General features: G+C 38.8%; 4 protein-coding genes across 4 annotated transcripts; all 4 read right to left on the bottom strand.

The window, feature by feature from the left end:
* Positions 1–71: 71 nt before the first annotated feature.
* LOC141797876 (olfactory receptor 52B2-like) lies at positions 72–1,040 on the bottom strand. The gene has a single exon (XM_074679564.1). It carries the CDS (start codon positions 1,038–1,040, stop codon positions 72–74), a length of 969 nt encoding a protein of 322 aa, XP_074535665.1.
* Positions 1,041–7,393: 6,353 nt separating this feature from the next.
* Positions 7,394–8,362, bottom strand: LOC141798065 (olfactory receptor 52E8-like). Its single transcript, XM_074679846.1, has one exon. The coding sequence runs from the start codon at positions 8,360–8,362 to the stop codon at positions 7,394–7,396; it is 969 nt and encodes a 322-aa protein (XP_074535947.1).
* Positions 8,363–11,329: 2,967 nt separating this feature from the next.
* On the bottom strand, positions 11,330–12,316 carry LOC141797877 (olfactory receptor 2AT4-like). Its single transcript, XM_074679565.1, has one exon. It carries the CDS (start codon positions 12,314–12,316, stop codon positions 11,330–11,332), a length of 987 nt encoding a protein of 328 aa, XP_074535666.1.
* Positions 12,317–22,716: 10,400 nt separating this feature from the next.
* Positions 22,717–23,652, bottom strand: LOC141798234 (olfactory receptor 52E4-like). Its single transcript, XM_074680068.1, has one exon. It carries the CDS (start codon positions 23,650–23,652, stop codon positions 22,717–22,719), a length of 936 nt encoding a protein of 311 aa, XP_074536169.1.
* Between the last annotated feature and the right edge of the window lie 576 nt (positions 23,653–24,228).

Here is a 24,228-nt window from a genome sequence, read left to right on the forward strand (position 1 = left end):
CTTCATCCATCATAGATAATTCTGACATGGCACTTTGCATATCTTACACTTAATGTATTTTTTATATTTTGCTAGGAGTCAACCGCACTTTGGACTTTTCTATGTTTAAACCTGTGTATCACTGTCTCTTTAATGTCTTTAGTCTTCAAACAGTAAATGATGGGATTCAATGCAACAGGTATGAGGCTGTACATCATGGTGATAGCAATCCGGAGATCAGTACCAAACTGGAAACCCAAATTATGAGCGATATAAACAAAGCACCTGGGCACATAATACAGACAGGTGATAAAGATCTGAGGAGCACAGGTGGAGAGTGCTTTGTGGCGCCCTTCAGCTTGAGACATCCTCAGCACAGCTATGATCACAGAAAAATAAGAAAAAATGATGAATGACAAAGGCACCAAGAGAGTTACCATGGCGTTTGCAAGAGCAACAGATTTAACATATGCAACTTCTGAAGCACTGCAGCCCAGTCGAGTTATAGATAAATGATCACAGTAGCATTGTGTGATGGTGTTTTGGTTGCAGTAAGGCAAAGTTGAAGCATGCAGAACAATCCCAGCCATGCGTATGAATGTTAGGACCCAGCACAGGCTACAACAAATGGTGGCAGCTGTGTTAGTCATGACAACAGCATATTGAAAAGGAAACCATATAGCAATAAAACGATCCAAAGCCATGATGAGTAGAATCAAAGAGAGAATGGCTCCTAAAGAGTGGACAAAGTACATTTGTGTAAAGCAGGCTACAAATGAAGCTTTAATGTCATTCCACCAATATCTGGCTATGGCTTTGGGAAGAGTAACAAGACCAAAAACAATGTCAGCCATCGCAAGGTGAGCAAAGATGAGGTACGTGGGTTTGTGGAGAGTCCTCTCATACACAATAACAGCTAAAATAAAACCGTTTCCAATTATAATAGATACCAAGGTGAGGAAAAAAAGAGCAGACACAAGTCCAAAATATTCAGGCTGAAGTCCAGGGAAGCCAATGATGATAAAATGATCTATAGTTGTAATGTTTGTGTATTTCATCATCAGGCTTACTCAGAAAAGCCTTCAAAACAAAAAATCTTGACAATCAGATAATAGTAGCAGAGAAAAATCACATTGTCAGTCAATATCAAAGAAAAGAAACAAAGTTGAAGCACCTCAGAGGATATCACACAAGTTGTCCCTGCAGTCTATCCAACGGTGAGGGTGTGTGCGTGTGTCACTTTATACTGTGGAGGCTTCCACCAGAGTCTGGTCTAATGATGGGTGTGGTGTAATGAGACAACAAACCGCAGGAAAAAAAAAAAAAAAAAGAAGCATCTCGCTTGAGTGTGTGATTTGGCTTTTAGTCACAGTAACTATTACTTTTCTTGTGAAAACTTATGTTATGTGGAATCTAACACAAACTTGTGGATTAATACATTAAGAGGATCTTTTGCCTGTCTGAAAATGTAAGTTTGTCCAAGTGTAAGCAGAAAGCAGAAAAATCTAGATGAACATCATCATCATCAACAACAACAAAAACACAACTTTTGAAGTTATTAGATAGGATTCTACAGATGATGCTCACACAAACGGAAGTTGCATAGGTCTGATCCAATTTCATAGTAAGAATTACTACTCCAAATATGCATGCCAAAGTGATTTCTAAGAAACTCAATTATTGGTAAGTTACACAGAAAATTGCTTTTATGAAATGTGTATTTTACTCTGCCATGCTACAGTTCAGTTCTTTAATTCTCAGAGACCAATTTCCCCTGGTATAATGTTGTAACTTTTTATTCCAAAAATCCATATTTTTAGAGTTTTGATAGTGATAGCAGAGCAAAAGATGAAGTTATTTTGTAGACTTATATGTATGTTTGTTTGTTGGCGTTTCAGGAATTTTATGATACACAAAAGAAAAATGGAGTGTTACAGTTACAGTGCAGATGGACACACACCGGGTGAGTTTCTGAGCATCTGTTCATCACTTCATCACTTCATCACAGATGAGATGAGATTTCACCAAACAACAAACAAACAAATAATGAATGAATTAGTGAGAAGGTGACTGTAGGGGTGCTTTTATTTTCATCTTGAACCATAAATTAGCAATTTAAAACAAACTGTCAAACTGTGCATTAAGTCACTTCAAAGTCAGCTACTAGCTCTGATAGTTAAGCTTTTGGTTTAGTCATTCACATACAGACCATTAAGAAAGAGACTGCTTAACATCTTACTGCCTGGATTAATTAACAATTATAAAAATAGATTGTTTTATGTGTTTTTGCATTCTTACAGATGTTAAATTAAGAGGCTATTGTAAATTTGAGTGTAGTACTCACAATAGTTATAACCAAGTTATATTATATATCTCCATAAGAAGTTCATCCCCTGACCAACATATTGTGACATAGTGGATCTCATACGATCTTTAGTATGTGTAGAATATGAATCATTAGGTAATACTAAGATACAAAGGTCATTTCAGCTGCATAAAGACCGGACTGGGTATGTCGCAAACATGACAACAGGCATCAAGGGGTTAACAGAGTCCAGACCAAGCTTGGAGGATAAGTAAGGATTAAACAACGAGGAAGCATGCATTAGACTGTTCTAAGGCACAACGTGGAGTGGGAACACCACGACGCGAAGCGGAGTGGATTTCTTCCCCAATTGTTGGGAGGACCGAATCTGGGTTTGATCGGGGCGAGAATTCTGTAGTGTGAGCCAGGCTTTAAAGAGAAGGGGCCCAGTAGGAGCGCATGCTGGTCTCGCATGCGTTGAAATGTGTGTGACGCGTTGCCACCTTTTTACGGCTGCCTTTTATTAGAGCATTTTAACAAATCATTTTAATATCTTGCCTTTAATTTTGCACTGCAAATTTTATCTTTAAATCTGTTTTTATCTTACAATCTGTTTTTCAAATCTGTTTTAAAATCTGTTTTAAAATCTGTTTTAAAATCTGTTTTAAAATCTATTTTAATCTTTTGTTTGTTTGTTTGTCTTTTGTTGTTTGTTTTATTGTATCGTTTTAATTGATCTCATTTTTAATTGAATTTTAATTGTTTTATATAATTTGTTCTGCCTGTAAAGCACTTTGAATTGCATTGCTGAAATGTGCTATAGAAATAAACTTGCCTTGCCTTGCCTTGCCTTGCTATGGTAACGCGCACGGCGGAGTGATACAATGGTGATTTAACTTGCCGAACTAACTGTCAACTGGCGTGCACGGCAGTTGACATTGGAATTCTCACTGACCATGGTATAATTTCGGTTTATACAGCTTTTACATTGTTTATAGAATGAAGTAGAACAAAATACTCACCCAGAAGGCTTTCCCGATCCAAGCAGTGCTTCGGGAGATATTTAGATCCAAAATCGTGCAGCGGACGTCCGCTTTCGAATGATGCGCTTCTAGCGGTAGCAGCAAAGTTTGGCAGCTCTCTGTTATTACTCTGCTTTTTTAGCTATATTTTTATCTTTAATTGTTTCTTTTGCTAATTTTTGCTCAATACTGGACTTTTTTGACAACAACTCATGGATATGTCTGCTGGAAGGAGAGTTTATTCAAGAGAGGAGCTTCTTGCATTACGATGGAGCAAATCTGGAGGACATCACCCTATTCCTGCTGAGATAAAGAAGCCTTTCCGAGGATGTCGTGCTGGTGCAAAGTTAAAGGCCAGGAGATGGAGATACAAGCCCTTTCTTCCTTCAGTCATCATGGGGAATGTCAACTCTCTGCCCAACAAAAAGGATGAACTAGAGATACTGGTGAAGACACAAAATGTATACCGTGAGTGCAGCCTCATGTGCTTTACTGAGACCTGGTTGAATCAAAACATCTCTGATTCCTGTGTGGATATCCCTGGCTTCACGCTGATACGTCTGGACAGAGACACCAAAGCTAGTGGCAAGTCAAAAGGTGGAGGACTGGTTTTATACATCAATCAGAGATGGTGTAATCCTGATCATACTACAGTCAAGGTGAAGATGTGTTCTCCGGACATTGAACTGTTGGCAGTTGGTATGAGGCCATATTACCTTCCCAGAGAATTCAGTCATATAATAACAATCCTCGTGTACATTCCACCCAAAGCAACTGCTGAAGTTCCATGTGATGTTATCCAAGAAACTGTTGCCAGGCTACAGACTCAACATCCTGAGGCTCTCATAATAATATCTGGAGACTTTAACCATGTTAGCCTCTCCTCTCATCTCACTGGATTTAAACAGTTTGTTAATTGCCCAACCAGAGTGAACAGAACACTTGATCTTCTATATGCCAACGTCAAAGATGCATACAGTGCCACTGCATTACCACCACTGGGCAGGTCGGATCACAATCTGGTTTTACTTCAGTCTTGTTACAGACCCTGCGTATTGAGGCAGCATGCAACTACTGTAACAATTAGAAAATGGACACCTGAGGCCAGTGAGGCTCTGAGAGACTGCTTTGAGTGCACAGACTGGAATGTATTGTTAGAAACAGATGAAAATAGTATAGATATTGATAAACAGGTTGACTGTTTTACTGAATACATCAACTTCTGTAAAGACAATATCATACCATCAAAGACTGTACTCCGTTTCCCCAATAACAAACCCTGGATCACAAGTGACATCAAGGATATCCTCAATCAGAAAAAGGAAGCCTTTAGAGATGGCGACAAAGAACGGCTCAAACTGGTGCAAAAAGTGCTGAAGAGGAGATTAAGGGAGGCTAAGGTGAAATATAAAAAGAAAATTGAGAGACAACTACAAAATAATAACATGCGGGAGGTGTGGAGAGGAATCAACAACATCTCTGGATATAACACAAAGACAAGGCAGCCAATTGTGGGTGATGTTGAACGTGCTAATGAATTCAACCAGTTCTTCAACAAGTTTGACACAGCGACCACTTCCTCTTCTACTGCTGCTCCTTCTACACATCTGTGTCTCTCCACCACTCCTGCTACATCCCCTCTTACACCTGTGCCTCTTCAACCGTCACCGTCTGTCACAGCTTTAGGAGTGAGGTTAGAGTTAGGAAGACTGTGCTCAGGGAAGGCTGCTGGTCCAGATGGTGTGTGTCCAAGACTGCTTAAGGACTGTGCTGCCCAATTGTGTGAACCCCTTCAGAGCATCTTCAACCTGAGTCTACAGTTGGGTCAGGTCCCGGCTCTGTGGAAAACATCTTGTATTGTGCCGGTACCAAAACTCAAATGCCCAGCTGAACTCAACGACTACAGACCAGTTGCCCTCACCTCACATGTTATGAAAACCTTTGAGAGGCTGCTTTTACGTCTGTTGAGACTTGAGGTCAAAGACACACTAGAACCTCTGCAGTTTGCATATAGAAATCATATTGGAGTGGATGATGCAGTTACATACATGCTCCACCGTGCCCTGTGCTATCTAGAAGAACCTGGCACCTATGTAAGAATTATGTTCTTTGATTTTTCAAGTGCATTTAACACCATCCAGCCCATGATATTGAGAGATAAGCTCAAAGACATAGGAGTGAACCCATCCTTTGTCTCCTGGATCACAGACTATCTCACAGAGAGGCCACAGTTTGTCAGGTTGGGAAACTGCGTCTCTGGGACGGTCATGAGCAGCACGGGGGCTCCACAAGGAACTGTTCTGGCTCCATTCCTATTCACACTTTATACTGCAGACTTCAAATACAACTCTGAGTCCTGCCACATCCAAAAATACTCCGATGACACTGCTATTGTGGCGTGTATCCAAAATGGACAGGAATCTGAATACAGGGATCTAATAAAAGCTTTCTGTGACTGGAGTCATAGAAATTGTCTCCTACTGAACACCTCAAAAACAAAGGAAATGATTGTGGATTTCCGAAAGTCTGGGCTCTGCCATCAGCCAGTTAACATCCATGGGGTGGACGTGGAGGTGGTGCCAACCTACAAATATCTTGGTGTACATCTGGACAACAAGTTGGACTGGTCCCTTAATACAGATGCACTCTTTAAGAAGGGGCAGAGCCGTCTCTTTTTCTTAAGGAAGCTCAGATCAATTGATGTCTGTGGAAAGCTGCTGCAGATGTTTTATCAGTCCGTGGTAGCCAGTGCTTTGTTTTATGGTGCAGTCTGCTGGGGAAATAGTTTAAAGCAGAAGGACAAGAGGCGACTGGAAAAACTGGTGAAGAGAGCTAGCTCTGTGGTTGGATCCAGTTTGGACTCACTGGAGGCTGTGGTGGAAAGGTATACACAGAAGAAAGTGGAGGCCATCATCCGTCACTCTGATCACCCACTTCACAACATCATAGTCCAGAGGATCAGCAGCAGGGGACGCCTTACCTCTGTGCGCTGCAGGACCGAGAGGTTCCGAAGATCATTCCTCCCTGCAGCCATCAGAGTGTACAATTCTCTGCTTGGAAGAGTGCCCAAACAACTTGAATTTCCCTCCGGGGATTAATAAAGTATGACTTATCTTATCTTATCTTATCTTATAATGGGATCCATAGTGGCTGGTCTGACCTCTGAACTCACGAAGACGTTTACGCTTGCCCCTCAAAGTACTGCTCATGCGTAGTACTTTCTGGAGAGCTGACTCCTTTCTTTGAGGGGCAAACGTAAACAAAGTTTTCGTAAGTTCAGAGGTCAGTACAGCCACTCAGCGCTGTCTAGAGTGACAGATTGCAGCAGAGGACTATCTCGGAGCGGACCATGATGGAATATTGGTGAAAAACACGAGTTTTTGGACGATTAATGCAGTTTTAGGAGCGGCGCTGTCTATGCCCGCTGCACGATTTTGGATCTAAATATCTCCCGAAGCACTGCTTGGATCAGGAAAGCCTTCTGGGTGAGTATTTTGTTCCACTTCATTCTATAAACAATGTAAAAGCTGTATAATCCGAATTTATCCTTTAAATGAAGCTTTTGCCAGCAAAGTAATTAGTCGCCATGTCAACACCTGTCTTACAGTCATGGGCCAATGGGTTTTAGGTTGAAAGGCCTCACTGATTGAATTTTGGCCCCTCATTTTAACTAAGTAGAAAATAAAGGGTTTTTATTTGGCCGCAGTGGGCTTTTTAATTGGGAACCCCATTTTTTAAAAGTAAAATCTAAGTATCCTAGATTTTAAATTATCTATGAAATATGACCTCTTATGTAGAATGTAAAACATTTTTGTTAAAGAAAACAAGATATTGGTTTTGTGTTATCCATATTGCAGGTAGTGTTAAATATATGGCATCCTATGAGGGCTTCTTTTCTTTTTCCCTGTATGCATATTTTATGTATGCTATTTTTAAAGCACCAAAACACAAGATTAATCATTTTATGTGTATAGCTCATAAGTGCTTGCACACATTGGTGAACCCAACAAAATTGACATCTAATGCTGACCTTTTTCAAAAATGACTTGTCTCAGGTGTTTCTTACAGTGATTTCATTGGTTCATCATTACAATGATAGCTTTATTTCAATTCCAATCCTGGTTGTCTTAAGCTTCTTCATCAAAGTCTGCTTGATATCCTTGGTCTTGAAACAGTATATGATTGGATTGACTGCGGGAGGAAACAAACTGTACAGCAGTATCAGAAAAATACGGACATCCAGACTGAAAGAAAAGCCAAAAGTATTGGCCACATAAACAAAGCATCTTGGGAGGTAAAAAAGACATGTGATGAATATTTGAGGGCTACAGGTTGATAGGGCCTTCTTCTGTCCAAAAGCAGTGGATATTTTCACAATTGTCACAATAACTGAAGCGTAGGAAAACAAGATGAATGCAAGAGGGACTAAAAGACAAAACATAGCCAGGCAGAGAGTGGTGACCTGTGCTGCTCTCACATCCTCTCCACACGCCTGACTGGTTATAGAAATGTGGTCACAGTAGCACTGAGTGATGATGTTAGATTTACAGTAAGGTAAAGGGAGGGCCTGGGACACAATTGCCCCCATCACAGACAAAGGTATGAACCAAGCAAAGCCACACAGCGCAGATATGGTGTTGTTTGTGATGAGGACGGAGTAACGCAGAGGAATACATATGGCAACAAATCTATCAAGAGCCATCACTAACAAGATGAAAGAAGTCACTGATCCTAAGTAATGAACAAAGAACATCTGTGTGAAGCACCCATAGAAAGAAATAACACCATCACCAAACCAGTATTTAGCTATGATCTTTGGGAGAGTCACAGTGCCAAACGTTAGGTCATTCAGTGCCAGGTGACAAAACACCAGGTATGTGGGCTTCTGCAGGCTCTTCTCATAGATGACAAACGCTAAGATGAAAATATTTCCCAGAGCAATAGCAAGGTAGATGAGAAAGAAAAGGACAGATACGAGTCCATAATACTGCGGTGAGAGTCCAGGGAAACCGAGGATCAAGAAGCTTCTCATTGTTGTGACATTAGAGACGATCATTGTCACCTGTTAAAGGAAATACATGAGGAATAGAAAACTCTGTAAGAGAATAAAGACTTTTTTTGAATTAACAATCAGCAAATTCACACATTTTGTCTTTTTCAATAAAATGCTTTCAGTTTACCACATTTTTCCTCTTGAAAGGATTTTATGTGAAATGTCTTTAAATAATTACAAAAATACAAAGCAAATAATAGTAATGATTATATTAATAACAATAATAATAATAAAAACAAACAATTATTAGTGTTGGTTCTGTGAAAGGTGATGGGAAAGTGTGACATAAAAAATGATCAGTTCAATTAATTTATAATACAACAAATTTTCTTTCACACAATAATTGTCCTAAATTTCCATTTACATAAGAATTTTCCACCTAATTTGAACTAGGCATGTTAATTTTTAATGATAAAATCTGAAATGAAAATCTGGCAAACATATGAAATGTGACATTTAAGAGAGACATGAATACATTGATAAATCTACCATTTAAAGTCAAACTAATGCCTTTACCTCTCAGCTGCAGGCCAACAACTGAACACTGAGTGCAGTGCCAGGGTTAATATTTCCTCCGTGTGATGTTTACACAATCTCACAGGATCTTATTCTCAAATGAACCTTTAATTTTCCATGGTATCATATAGGCATTATTTTTTCGATATGGTCATTAGTGAGTCATTTAAGTTTGGGAAATTTAAAAAAGTTACCAAGAGTTGCAGAGTGGTGCATTGAGCAGAACAGATACGCAAAAATAGAATATCATATCTAAAAGCTTGTTTAAATTAAGATATAGACCTGAATATTAAAAATAGTTTGTTTAGTTAGACTATGTTCACATTGATGTTTTTGTCTGTTAATCCTTCAATCGAGAATGCTACAGGAGCTTTCATATGTCAGTCATGTTGTCACATCCCCTCTTTTTAACTTCAGTAACTTATCCAAACTCAACCACATGAATCAGCGTGATAAGGGGTAACTCTGATGACAGAAATCATATTCAAGAAGAAATTATTTGATACTTATTTAAATTTCTGAGTCCATTCTATAGTCCTCTATATGCAGAAGATGACTTGATGAACAATATTACAGCCAGTCGCCAGAGACGGTTTGGTTTCACTTTCAGGGAGTGTGAGTGTCATCCATATTTTCCTGAAATTAGAAGATGGGCTGGCTCTCTGGGTCCTCAGCTTATACTGTGCTTTGGGTTAATCACACTGAACGCCCCATGTTCTGCAACCCCTTACTTCCAACAGTGTGCAATTCTATGACAGATGCAAGGGTGTTTAACTTAAGGCCTTGTGCATTTTTTTTTCCATTTTATTTTTCTGGCTTTTTATGCCTTTAATCAATGAGGAGAGGATTGTGGATAGAGTAGGAAACAGGATGAGAGTGGGGAATGAGATGCTGACACAGGCCGCAGGCTGGATTTGAACCCAAGCCACCTGCTTCGGGCAAACCTCACGGGGTGCAACTTAGACCACTTGGCTCCAGGTCTAGCACACACTGATCAGAATTAAAATTAGAAATACTTTATTGATCCCAGAGGGGAAACTGCTTTTTAGTTGCAGCTACTCCCTTCAGAAAGTGTTGAAAATAGAAAGTACAAAATATGACATGATAAGGTATAAGAAATACCAAAATATACAAATATAAGAAAGTATAAAATTATAGGATGAAAAGAATGACCACAAATATAAGAATATAAGAAAGTACAAAATGGAAGTATAGGTGTAAATGGAAGGATAAGTAAGTAAGTGTAAGTGTTTTTAATGAACTAAGCTCAATAACTGCAACTGAGCTGTGGCCTTTTCTCATTTTACTGCTTAGTATCCCACTCAGTGAATGAAATTCACATTAATTTTATTGATTTATTTTAGATCTGTTTAACCAGGAAAGTCTCATTGAGATTTAAAGTCTTTTCTACAAGAGCATCTTGGCCTAGGTTGGCAGCAGCATATTCTCATTGTAGTCCAAGCAGTTGTCTCATTACAACGGGTCTTACTGATTGTGTTGTGCTGACTGTTGCCTCTGCTGAGGTTTTTAGTTCCAGCTAAAGCAGCATTTATTACTATTACTTGTGATGCAATTCCTTTTATTTCACTCTTATACGTCTCACAAACTAACGTGTGTACTTTTAGTACCACTGTCAGAGTGTAATTTATTCTGGAGTATTTTGATTTGTCTATTTTTTGAGAAAAACTAAAAAAGATGTGAAACAAAAATGATAAGAAGACAAGCAGCAAATGCTACATGTTAAATATTCATAATACATGACGTTTAACCTTCCATAAATAGCCATTAAAAACCTTTATTCACAAATTTAGAGTGGGACCATTTCTCTGGATTCAATTTCATTTGGCAGTGAGAATTAAAAAATGCATGAAAGCCACAACAAATGCCTCTTTAACACATAATAATACCATACAAGGTAATAATTACCGCACTGAGGCATAGATTATGTTTTTTTATGTCCTAGCATTATTTTCTCAAACTCCATAGCCTCATATATCTGCCCAGGAACAACTCTATGAACTTTCGTGAGACACAACCAGGGCTATGATTTGTTAAGTGACAGAATGAACAATCTTATCAGATACTTTTGTTCAAAGAGGATACAAAAAAAGCCGATACAAAGTGAACTTAAAAGAATTTTTATTTCATTCATTTTCTTATAAATATAACATATGGATATGAAGTACACCTGTCCATTAAATCTGAGACACCCGTAATTCTATATTCATCTGTAGGCTTGTGAAGACAGCTCATTTGTTCTGACGCCAGTTTGCAAGTATATGTGAGCTGTTTCCTGTTGCATTTTTGTGGTAATAATATGAAAGGTTGTTGGTGTTTTTCCATGTAGACCCAGAACAGAAGTGAAAGATTCCAAAATGTGCAACATACGACGTGGCATGTGAAATATACTACTCCTAAACACAAGAGATTTCATTGAAAACACAAACAGAGTTGCTAACTCTGAGATGAGTGACTCACAGCAGAGATTTGTGCTTTTTGTGGAGCAGTCCTCCTGTGAAATTGCTTCCAGAAACTTTCTCTCATGTCTTTAGCTCTTAAGCAGTAAATAAGTGGATTAAGCATAGGGGGACAAAGGCTGTACATCATGATGATGACTATTCGCACATCACTGTTGAATGTAATGCCCACATTGCTGGCCAAGTATATGAAACATCTGGGTAAGTAATACAGGGAGATCACAATCAGCTGAGTGCTACAGGTGGACAGAGATTTTAGGCGGCCTTGTAGATTTGCAATCTTAAGAACAGTTATAATTATGGAGCAGTATGAGAAAACGATAAAACCCAGAGGTACCAGTAAAGAAGCCATTGCAATCCCAAAAGCAGTGAGACCATAGGGCGTCCTGTCAGTGCATGCCAGTGTTGTTATACCGATGTGATCACAGTAGCAGTGGTGGATTACGTTTGAGGCACAGTAAGGAAGAGGGTACGCACGGATCACCACCACTAAAGGACCGATTTTTGCAATCAGCCATGCACTAATACTGAGAATATGGATGGTGGAGTTTTTGAGGATAGTTGGATATCTCAGAGGATGACAGATGGCTAAATACCTATCTAAAGCCATGAGGAAGAGAATGTAAGAGTTCACTGTGCCCAGATAATGAACAAAGTACATCTGAACAAAACAAGCAGTGAAGGAAATGGTCCCTGACTGAAACCAGTATTTACTGATCATTTTAGGTAAAGCAGTGGTGCTAAAAAGCATATCACACACACACAGGTTGAGGATGATGTAATATACCGGCTTTTGGAGGCTGCGGTCTGTTGCAAATAAGAAGATAATCGTAGCATTGCCTGCCAATGTAAAGAAATAAACAAAGAACAACACAGCTGAGGTAATGCCTTCATACTCTGGGTGAAGTCCAGGGAATCCAGTGAGGACAAATTCAGTCACAAAGCTGTGGTTTCCCTTTGACATGATGGAGTAGAGAGGTCCTGAACAGCTCAGGAGAAGTGATAGAAAACAGCAGAAAAATCAGCTGAACATCATCTGAAACACTTTATACTCACAGAGCATTATTCATCCAATAGGTCACACATTGTCTTAAGATTCTAAGTCATTTTAAAGCACTTTCTCTAACATAAATAAAACAGTGTGATCAAATCTCAGCACAAGTGGAGAAACCTGGACTTTACCTCCTCCAACAGGGGCACAGCTTCGTCTGCTGGTTCACCTGCTGGGTCACCTCTTAAAAAGACTTCTCACAGCTTGTCCTGTGAGCACGTAAAGTTTAACCTTTTCTTTATTCTCTATGGAGCTCCAACAGTCTGTCAATGAACCCATCCAAGTTACAACAATGGTAACACTCATTAGACATCCATGGATTCAGAAATTACTTTGCCGTTGTTTATCTTAGTTTCAAGATAAACAAAAGTAAGGCTAACAATCCTTGCATAACATCTTATAAAACTTTTTTCTTTCTTGGTCAGAATTGACCAATAAAGAGTACATAATGATCAACAATCAGCTATAACACTGTATAAGCGATGCATTGTGAAGAGTTCTCACCTCCTGATGGCCAATCAGAAGAGCTACTAATTTAATAATAATACTAATGGATGCTAATAGTCGAGCCCCCAGGAGTTCACTGAGCCCCGAGTAAAACCCCCAGTGTGTGATTGTTATTGAATTAATAAGGGAATTAGTGAGTTGTCTCCAAGGTCTAATGATGGTCTCTTAGCATGAAGCATGTGTGAAGCTGAGAGGTAAAGAAAACAGCATTCCTGTTGGTTTTAAGTTTAATGTTGTGTCAGAAAATATAGTTTTAATCATTCAGATATGGTGTTTCTGGAGACTGAGTTTTTGCAGTTTGTGGGAATTTTTGGAAATTAATGGGAAATCACAGTAATTTTCAGGGAATATTTAGGAATTTGTACTAACTGCAGTCACTTTGTCATAAACATGCTCAAATATTGAACTGCAGTCACCTTATCATAAACATGCTCAAATATTCAACTTTTTTTTTTATATAAGGCATGAAAATGTCTATAAATTAATTTTCAGGGAATTTGGGAAAATTTTACATGCATGCAAATATGCCTTATACAACATTTATTTATGACACTAATCAGTTTTTACAACTTTGGGGTTTTTTTCAGAGGTATTTCAGGTATTTATAATAGCCTAGACACATCTCTCATGTCCCCTAAAATCCCATTAATATAAGTCAAATGGCCATGCTTCCTATTTATCAAGTACTTGGACCTCATTGTCTTTAATGGTTGCTGTCTTGAAATCTGACTGGTCATCAGCTTTGGTGTCAGTGTCACTCAGTCTGGTTGAGGATAGCTCTCTGTCAGGCTCAAAATGCTCAAAGTTTGCCCTGATGGCCACACAGTTCAAACTGCGTTCAGTAATGTTGCGTCAACTAAGAGCCTACTTGAAAGTCTCACAAAGTTGATGACAAGAAAAACAAATGTGAAAATTTACAAAATTTCTGAACCAAAATTTCCTAGGATTTTTTTTTCTTTTTTAGAAAAACTCATCTATGTTTTTGACAACAAAACCCTGAAAGTTCCCAATATTCCTGGGCTAAATTCCCATCGACCAGAAACTTTCAATCTCTTTGCAACCCCAGCCGCTGTTGTTTGAATTATTAACTTTAATGAGTATTTTCACCTTTTTAATAGACAGTTTCAACATTTAAACACTAGTGCAGTAAAGAATCTCTGCCATTACCGTGCCCTATTGGCACCTGAAAGTGGCATTTTTACATAGTATAATGGCATTACAGATGCACCAGAAGCACAATTTGTTACAATGTCACAATTAAAGCTGGCTATATGGTTTATAGTTCCAAATTTAACTCTGAATTACACCTAAAAATGATGATGTATGTTTAAAAACAAAAACAACAACAACAACAACAAGAAAAAAAAACAAAGCAAGCGAAAGTCCTTGTCTTAAAAGATTTGATGCATGACAAAGTCTTCAAAGACCTTGGTGTTCTTGTGAAACCACATTAACATAAGACTGTTTTGAAACAAGAATTCACAGGGGGATGAAAACACCAGAGACGGATGCTGACACAACACGCTTACCTCCAGGAACTGATTTGTGATGTTGCTTCTAAGTTTCCAGACTGAAAAAAAAACCCCACATCACTCAATAAACTTTTTATTGTTAAATTTTGTGCTGAACACAACATTAACAGATGGTGAATCACCTTTACAGCTCTTAAACTGTAATTTTTTTGATTTTGAAAGCTATTTTACTGCACATATATCAATAGTCAAGAGAATTGGATTAATTAAGCCTGGTCAATGTCTAAAAGCTGGCTCTATTTTATAGAAGCACAGTCAGAGAGATTTCTCTAATTTGACCCCATAACTTGTTTCAAAATACCACAAAGGATAAAGGATAAGGCACCAGAGAAGGTCTCGTCAGAGGAAACAATAAGGCTACACACTGAGGACACCTAGTGGGCAAGTAGGAAATTGCAGATCTAGTGGAGGGAGGGAAACCTGCAGGCAACACATGAGATTGGGAAAACTGACAATACTGAAACACTCTCCATGTGCTCCAGGAGCTTTCCGTTTCTAAGATCAGTGAATGAATTACTTTGTGCCAGTTTTCCTGGAGCATCCTGACGATGGTTATTTGATGTCAGCTTAAATTTCATGTACTTTAATAAGCCGAACACTGTATCGAGAGGTAGAAAGGAAACTTCTTGTTCCCACTCACATAAGAAGGTGAGTCAAACAAAAGTCCGAACAGAACTACAGAAATATTTGATGTTTCTATGAAACTGCTCTCTCCTTTAACTGGCTAAAAGGCAACTTTCTGCTACTCATTTACCATGTTTGTAGCAAAAGATTGTGAAACAAAGTTTGTTTAGCTTAAGTAAGGTTGCGATTTATGATGGTCAAATCATCTTTTTTATTTTATTTTATTTCATTCATTTATTCATGTATTTATTTATTTATTCTAAATTTATTTATTTCTTCTTTTTTATATTATTTTATTTATTTTATTTATTTATTTTATTTTATTTATTTATTTATTTTTTTTTTGGGGGGGGGGGGGGGGGGGGGGGGGCATGCCTCTGATGTGGTAGGAGAGGACAGTGGATAGAGCAGAAAAGGGGAGAGAGTGGCAAGTGGCATGTAGGAAATAGGCCACAGGCTGAGTTTGAACCCTAGCCACCTGCATGAGGGCGCACATCACGGGGCGTGACCTAGATCGCCAGACCATTCGCGCCTCAGGTCAAATTGTCTAATCATGGCTACACGTAACTTCTAACAGATTTCTATCCATCTTTAGAGTAACTCCTTTCATCACATTGGAAATCAGAGGTATCATCATGTATTCCTGCATCATTTAGACAAATTTCCGAGTAACTGGACAATTAAGTATATCTTTATATTGATTTCGGATCAACAACACCAGTCATTACATATGAATGGAAACAAGGCCTGGAGGTCATAGATTTGGCTCTCTTCTCCTCTGATATGCCAACTGACTTTATTTCATACTCTACAAAGTGACAACAAAGTTTTACACCCAACTATCACAGATCAGCTCTTAGCTCTTCCTTCTCTCAGCTCTGAGACTTTGTTTTTTGTGCTCTAGTCTTCCTGGATGGGTTCAGGGTTCATTGGGTCAGAGCACCATACACAGTATAATAGAGTCAGACCTCAGCATGGCCTCTGAGATCTTTAGAGGAAACAGCAGCTGCTCACAGCTACATTCTTTGAGATTTAAGAACAGATCCAGTCTCCAGGTTGTTTGTGGTTTATATGACTTAGGATACATATGTGTATCCAGCACAGGTATGTGGATATTCACTTGCAGGGAGGACCGAAGGCTGGTAGTGCTAGCTCTGCTGACGTTAGCCACTATCTGAAAACCATTTTGATGTTTTTTAATACTCTCTGGACCAATGAACATCAACTGGCAGCCCCACCAGACTTTTCATCCAACCTCAAGAATATTACTGAAAAATACCCAAGTGATGAGTTAAACTATGTTACTTTATTTTGTTTTTTACATCAATGAAACTCTGAAAAGTAATGTGCGCCATTACCTTTCCCTTTGTGTTGTGGTGACGCCTCTGATTATTTGTCTTAAGCAGCTGTGACAGTTTTGTTACAGATGAGGTGCACATCAGTCCAGTCTTCCTAAAAGCTGTGCTTTTTTGCATAAATTTTCTGCTTGAGGCTTTTTGAGAGTGACATTTTCTGAACTTTGATTATACTCAGAAGGTCTTTCTCCTATCAGTGTTCTCTACAAACTACGACACTGTATTTGATGGTGATTGATCGGCTTGACAGCCTCACAGATATGAAACCTGAAATATTATTATTGCCCCCTGGGGTCCGTTGACACTGACAAATACAAAAAAAACAACAGATTTTGAATGAAAGTTAATCTATCACATAATAACATCTTACTGAAGATATTCATTTAATTCATTTTGTGAGAGCATTTGGCCGCCACAGTGGCCCTTGGACAAATGTAGTTGATGGACCCTGATCTAAACCTATGTTCATTACATAAACTGTGCTCAGTATTATTTCTTTTCTGGGGTTTCCTTAGACCTCTAGTCACATCTAGAATTTTTATTACAACTATTAAAGAAAACGTTACCTCAAAGCATCTCAACCATCCAACATTAACTTTCCAAATTTTAATATGAAAATAATAATTTGTGGAGGGGGAAGTTGAAAAAGAAACAGAACTTTTGAACAAGTTTGTTTACGGTTTGTTTCAAAAACTTGCAGATATTTTTCTACAAATTCAGTGTACTTGGGGGCACGTGGTACCAAACTTTTTTCTTATATTTATTTTTTAGGCTCAGTTAAGAAATCGATAAGTTTTGTCTTTTTGCTTTTATGTCAACTTTAAGGACATTTTCTTAAAGATAAAACCACTGCTCCAGTGTGACTGAAATACAAAGCTGTAGCAGTCACTGATTGGGTTTGCCTTCCTCACTTGTCTGTCAGTGTTTGAAATGTTCCAAAACAAAACAGTATCTGTTTATGTCATCCTGTCACTAAACCCTCTGAGGTTCATTACCAGCCCCGAGTGCTGAGGAGCGATCACTCCAGAGAACTGAGAATGACACCACTTTCCCATCAACACTGCATAAACACAACAACAACAGAGTCATTAATCTAATGAGCTGAGTTCATGAAAGAAACAGTTACCAAGTCCTGGTAACCAAAACACAGGGAGAGTTATGCGTCTCTTGGTTACAAAGTTCAGAGGAAGAGGAGAACTTCTGAAAGATGAAGACTTGCACACAGTGAGGTGATCACACTAACATTAAGTCTTGATCAGTTCTGAAAGTTATCACCATTTTAAACTTCTTACTTCAGCTCTATGTGCTCAACATAAAAGTTTTCAAGAGCATTTAAACCACATTGATGCCATTTTTGTTCACTTTCAATGGAAACTGAGTTAAATTAGAAAGACTACAAACTTCTGTTTTATTGTGAGTGGATAATTCCTTCACTAAGATAATACCAAACAGTGTTATAATCACATTAGAAATAACATGCTTTAAGTATTCAGGGCTTTAAAACTTGTTTCAGATCACTGCAGATATATAACAGCCTAATAAATCTGCTGACACCTGTAGAAGGAATTAACAACATTTATTCAAAGTGAGAAACAGGATTGTTCTTTTTATGCTATTATACCTTTAATAAGAGAAGACAGGACAGTGGATAAAGGAAGAAACAGGGCAAGAGTGGGGTGTGACATGTAGGAAAGAAGCCACAGGCTGGATTTGAACCCAGGTCACCCACACAAGAGCAAACCTCATTGAACTCCCTTACACCACTAAGCCATTTGCATTTTGATAACAGGACTTTTGTGTTTTTCTCCAAATGAACTTAGTCTGCATATATAAATAGTCAATGTTAAACAAAGCAGTTGTGACATATGCTGTCCAAGATAAAGCAGCTTTCAGATGTGTTCTCTAGATTTATAAAACTTTTATACTAATCTATTGTAAAACTGGGGTTGAGTGTCTAAATAGGTGCCAATGTGTTTTTAAATTGTTTTTTCTTTCCTTTTTGGCTTCAGCCTTTTTCAAAACAAAAAAGAGGAAAACTATGCAAAATGGAACAGTTGCCAGTAGACATTTTAATGACATATTCTAAGGGGAAACATATTCTATTTATGAGCTAAATACAAATTGGCTTAAGTTAATGGAGTCTGTAAATTCATCATACCCTCTTCAGTATATCTTGAAATGTAAAACTGAGAAAATAAATCATCTGCTGACTAATCACACTGGTCGCATGTCAGTTTACATTAAGAATAGTTTTAAGTGATGTGAAAGTGTGTAGAAATAAATTCTCTACATATATCCTGTTAAACTCAACCCATGTGTCCATACCAAACAAACAAAGCAGCATTAGCTACGTATAGTTAACTTAGCTTTCTACTAGCTTTGGAGCTTTGGCACTGAATATTTGAACAGATGAGTGAAAGTTTGCTTGTCACACTTGTTTACACTGAGGTGCGCTAACATGACACATGGGTAATTCTATTCATCCATGTTTAAGGAAAGCATTCATTGTGTGTTTTCTTCATGTTGCATTGCAATGGCCTGGGCCCTGTCCTACGAAGCAGGATTACTGCCTAGCGAGGTAGCTTTGAGGATAGGTTCCGGATTCCCTGTTCTACGACACGGGATCACTCCTCAGCGAGGCGAGTCTCCATGACAACGTACGCTGAACGGCTAACCTGCTCCGGGGCAGGTTAGGTTCCAGATTTAACTCACGGACTACAAAAACCCCGCCCACTGACCAATGAGCCCTCACGAAAAAATGGTTTGTCCGTTCTTAGAGTATCCCGTGGACATCGGAGCCCGACCCACTCTCTTTTTCGGATGACCACCTTTATGAAAGTTACTGGTTTTCCAGGGAGGGGTTGGTAGTACATGACACTTTCTACAGGTAGTTAAAGGGAATGAAGAACTCTCATTGCCGTAATTAGATCTTCAATGCCAGCACTTCTGTTCCATGACAATATTTTATTGCCCGTCTTAAAATAATGACAGGAATTCATGTAGGGCTCATGTGGGCTACATATCACACAAAAAATGTAAACACGATAGGAATGAACAAATGAATAAATTCATGTAAGAAATAAATTAGGTATGGTGCATGTTACAGTAAAAGTGCATGGTGAACAGTGCTATTTCAGGATGAGAATGGCACAAAAGATTTTTTTTGCATTACACTAACGCTTTTAGGCTGTCAGCAATTTTCTGCCAGCACTCCTTCCGTGCTTTAGCAGCGGCGACGGTGTTGCTTTTAACGTTAATTACATGTTTCAGCTCGTCATACTTCCTCATGATCACCTCCTGCTCCTCCTGTGTGAAGTATGCGGTCCTTCACTCTCAGGCCTGCTCTGACGCTCCAGACTGCTCCATGTTCGCGATTGGTCAGATGCAGCGGGCTCCGCCTTATATGCGTGCACACGCTCATTGCCTAGCTGGATCCACTTATGAGGTTGATAACCAGCGTCGTAAAACTGTGTAGCGAGACCGCCGGCTACTGCGCTCAGTTCAGCGAGGTAGCTCCAAGGCTAACTCGCTAGGCTGAACTTGCTTCGTAGAATAGGGCCCTGTTTAAAGTGATCATATAACAAACAACTAATCAGTACAGATACTGTATGCCAATAGATAGAAGTGATAATAATTCAGTAAATGCTTTGAATGATTTTAGTAAGTATAGCTAGGCAGTATTCTCAGTAGACTGGATGGCAGCAGGTGACAAAAGCTCATAAGTTTTATTGTTTAGAGGCTTGAGACTTGACTTGGACCCATGACCTAAGACTTGAGACGTGACCAAGTCTCACCCCATAAAGACTTGAGACTTGACTTAGACTTGTGACCAAGTGACTTGGACTTATGACCAAAGACTTTGGACTTGACTTGGACTTGCAAAAAAAAAAAGACTTGTGAACATCTCTGTTTCCTGATGTGGTGTTAGCATACCTGCTGTCCCCAGCATATAAATGATAAATGGACAAGTACTTACATAGCGCCCTAATGTCTCTGACCACTCAACGCACTTTGCACAGGTAGTCTCATTCACCCAATCACACCACAATCACACTCTGGTGGCAGAGGTTTCTATCATAGTTTTTACTGACATATTCTCTCACCCATCCATACACCACTGACCAACAGTGGGTTTGGTGTCTTACTCAAAGACACTAGCATATGACAGCAGGAACTTGGATTGAACCCCACAGCCTTCCGATCAAAAGGCGACAGCTCTACCATTAAGCCAAGGCCACCCCACAGAATGCGTGGGTTGACTTAATCCAATTTCAGGTCTTTATATTTAAAAAAAAAAAAAGGAAAAGGCTGTACTTTGTGACTTACTTTCATAACTCTTAGTTGATAGAGTTTTTGAAACTCAGTGAAAGAATGAACAAGTAACAGCATGTTGACAGCATGTTTTACGGGACTGTCATGAGTATTCCTTCTGAGAGCCACCAGCACTGTTACCCTGTTTCAACCAAGCTGGTCCTAGTTCCAGGCCAGTCCCTGACTGAGCACTGGTACAGTGATAAATGCTGTGGCCTCACAGCTAGAGGGTTTCTGGTTTACGTCCAGGTCAGTGTGCCCTGGTAGGGGTTTGCATACATGCTGTGCCCGGTAAATGTCTTTGCAAGGTTTGTGGTTGTACACCAGACTTTTTCAAATGTATATTGTATTACAGTCCACATTGCTACTTGAATCAATCCAAAACTGTCTTCCGTAAACCATTTTACTAGACCTTTCTCAGTCTAGAAAAGATGTGTTTATATAAATAGGATAGTAAAGCTTAATTTTAATGTTTTAGTGTTCTTTATTTGCTAATTGATTAATGGAAAAAGTAAAAATGAGAATATTGCCCTGAGGCAACACTGTATCATTACAGATTCACCATGACAACATTGTGGTAATGTGTCTGAGGGTATACATACTGTTCAAAGGCATGCCACTTATTAAATTTCTTTTGTACCTTGACAATAACCTCAATAAATTTGAAGTTTTAGTTTGATGCAGTTTCAGTTATGTCATCAGCCCAGTGTTTCAACTCCTTTCCATGATTTTTTTTTCTTTAGTTCCTCTAAGATAATTATTTAATGCTTAGCTTTGATCCCCGAACTCTCACCTCTCAGACTAATCCAAAGAGATTTTCCTTAAAGTTGACTTTCATGAGAACTGAGCCCTTTAAACATCCTCCACAAGAGGACAGCAGATCTCACAGAATAAAAATAGTTCATGTCGCCTGAGAGGGGCATCCTGTGCTCTCTTTGCCTTGCTATGATTGAAGTTTATGTCCATGCTGTTGGCACCCTCTGCTGAATGAAACATGTAAATAAATAATTCTATGAGGGAGTGATTAGGAAATGTCATGTTTTACACTGAATATAGAGTATACATACACTGAAAGTCACTAAACTTTGTGGGACTTCCACATTCAAATGAGACAAATGCAGTCACATCTTCTGCTCATATGGAAAGGATGGTTTTAATGATGTATGCAGGCGCAATGTAGAGGAAGAACAATTGTTTTTATTAGCAAAATGCAAGCTTTACATTGTAATATTAAGACAGTTTTTGTGTGTTTTAAAAAGCGAGACACACAAACATATACATATGTACATTCATATTTTGACACATATATATCATGTATAAGCACCTAAATATAATCACCAGTCACTTCTTCTGGCACACCTGCTGATAATTTCTCCATAATATTTATTAAAGAAAGTGACATTTAGTTTACATATTTACTTGCTCATTAAAAAAAACATGTAAAGATACTTGTAAATATATAGAATACAGCAATAAAACTGAACTTACTCAGCTTTAATTACATTTCACCTTTTATTCATTTAATCCTGCAGCTCAAAGTAATTCAAAAAAGAACAGAGAGAAATTAGAAATAACAGAATAACTTAATATTAGAACAAGATATGGGAAGTTCAAACAATAAAAAAAACTTCAAAGTACAAAATTATGACTGTAACCTTTACCAACATGCACCTCAAAAACAAACTGATGCATAAGAGAAAAACATCAGCCGTAGACAGAGGTTCAGCTCTAGAAAACACTGAATTTAGTTGTTGTGCCTGCTTGAGGGGAAACCGGTTTGTCTGTGGTAGTGGAGTAACAAAGATTCTGTGATTAAAAACTGAAGGTCAACACTGGATAAGAAACAAACTTCTTCTGGACTCATGTTTTTAGTGGAAAATGATCTAGAATCAGATCATATGATTACACAGAAGCAGAAAAATGACTGCATTTGAAGTATCCAATCACAGTTTTTTGCTCCCAGTACAAAGAAGCGACTCTTATATCATGATGGCAGGATTTTGTTCTTGAAGACGTGCACTATTTTTTCTCTAATTTCTTTGGTTCTCAGTCCATAGATGATGGGATTCAAAGCGGGTGGAAAAATCAATGCAGACATCCCTAAAAACCTCCTCAAATGTGGTGAGATTCTCCTTACTCTGTATGATATGATGGTGAAGAGACCCAGACACTCCAGCAGGAGGTAAACAGCCAGGTGGGTAGCACACGTCTGCAGAGCTTTGGCTTTTGTGTCTGTACGCTTCGACCTGAAACATGCAATGAGGATCTGCAGATATGTGTACAGAATCATCCCATTGGCTATAAACTGTGAGACAGCAACCAAAACCAGCCCGTAGATGTTGTTGATGCTCGTGTCAGCACAGACCAGAGACAGCAGACTGGGGTTGTCACAGTAGGAGTGTGTGAGTTCAGATCGGCAACGAGGCAAACGCAACAGCAGAATAAAAAGCAAACCAATGGTGGCTAAATTAGTCCCCCACACAACTGTGAATATTTTAATTATGTGAGCGTTAGTCATCACTGCATTGTACTTCAGAGGACAGCATATGGCCATGTATCGATCATACGCCATGGCAGTCAGGGCGATCACAGTCCCTCCTCCGTAGAGGTGGATAAAAAATGCCTGAGCAACACATGTGGAGTACTGTATCACCCTGCTGTCTGTCAGGATCTCTTTAATGAGCTGTGGGAAGAAAGCTGAAGTCCCTATGAGGTCATGAATTGGGAGGTTCAGCAAGATCAGATTCATGGGGTGGTGCAGAGATTTGTTCAGTATGATGGTGAGGATCAGGACGATGTTACAGAAGAGGATGATCATGTAAGCCAGAGTGGCAAAGAGGAAAGCGGGGAAAACTTCTTCAGCATTCAAATTAAAGCTTCTCAACACCAACACAGATGAGGTGTTGTACATGTTGTCCATTGTCATTCAGTTTCTCCACCTAAGATGTCTGTGAAAGCTTATGTATGGCAAGGAAATGAAAGGATGTGAAACAGAACACAAATACAACAACAAACTTTTAGATTGAAATCAAAAATTTGAACACCCGAGGCAGAACTTACCAAAATACAGCCTGAATTCCTCCACACAACTTCACTTTGTTTCCCCATATATACTTCATTTACACTTCACATACACTTTACCAGTAACTGTACCCATTAAACAGCAGGTTTTAGAGTCCAGGATAAACAGTGTGACTAAAACTTTGGGAATAAAAGACACAAAGAGCAAAAACAGAAAATTAAATGCACTCAACTAGCTTCAAAATATCAATATGGCACAAATAGCATGCAACACATCAGTAGAGCTCTAAAAGACTGACTGGGAAGATGTTCAGAGGCACCTGCAGCTTTATAGGACTGATCAGTCACCAGGCAGCTCCCAGGAGAGTAATGGTTCATCTTGACATTAATCAGTGTGTTTTGATGACAGAAGAAACAGCTAACAAGGGAATTTGAAAGAACAAAGAACGTATTTTTCAACCCACAACCACAGTCA

This window comes from Halichoeres trimaculatus, unplaced genomic scaffold (genome assembly GCF_033239565.1).
Source record: "Halichoeres trimaculatus isolate MK-OKI-2021-1 unplaced genomic scaffold, fHalTri1.1 fHalTri1_scaffold_9, whole genome shotgun sequence".
Lineage (NCBI taxonomy): Eukaryota > Metazoa > Chordata > Actinopteri > Labriformes > Labridae > Halichoeres > Halichoeres trimaculatus.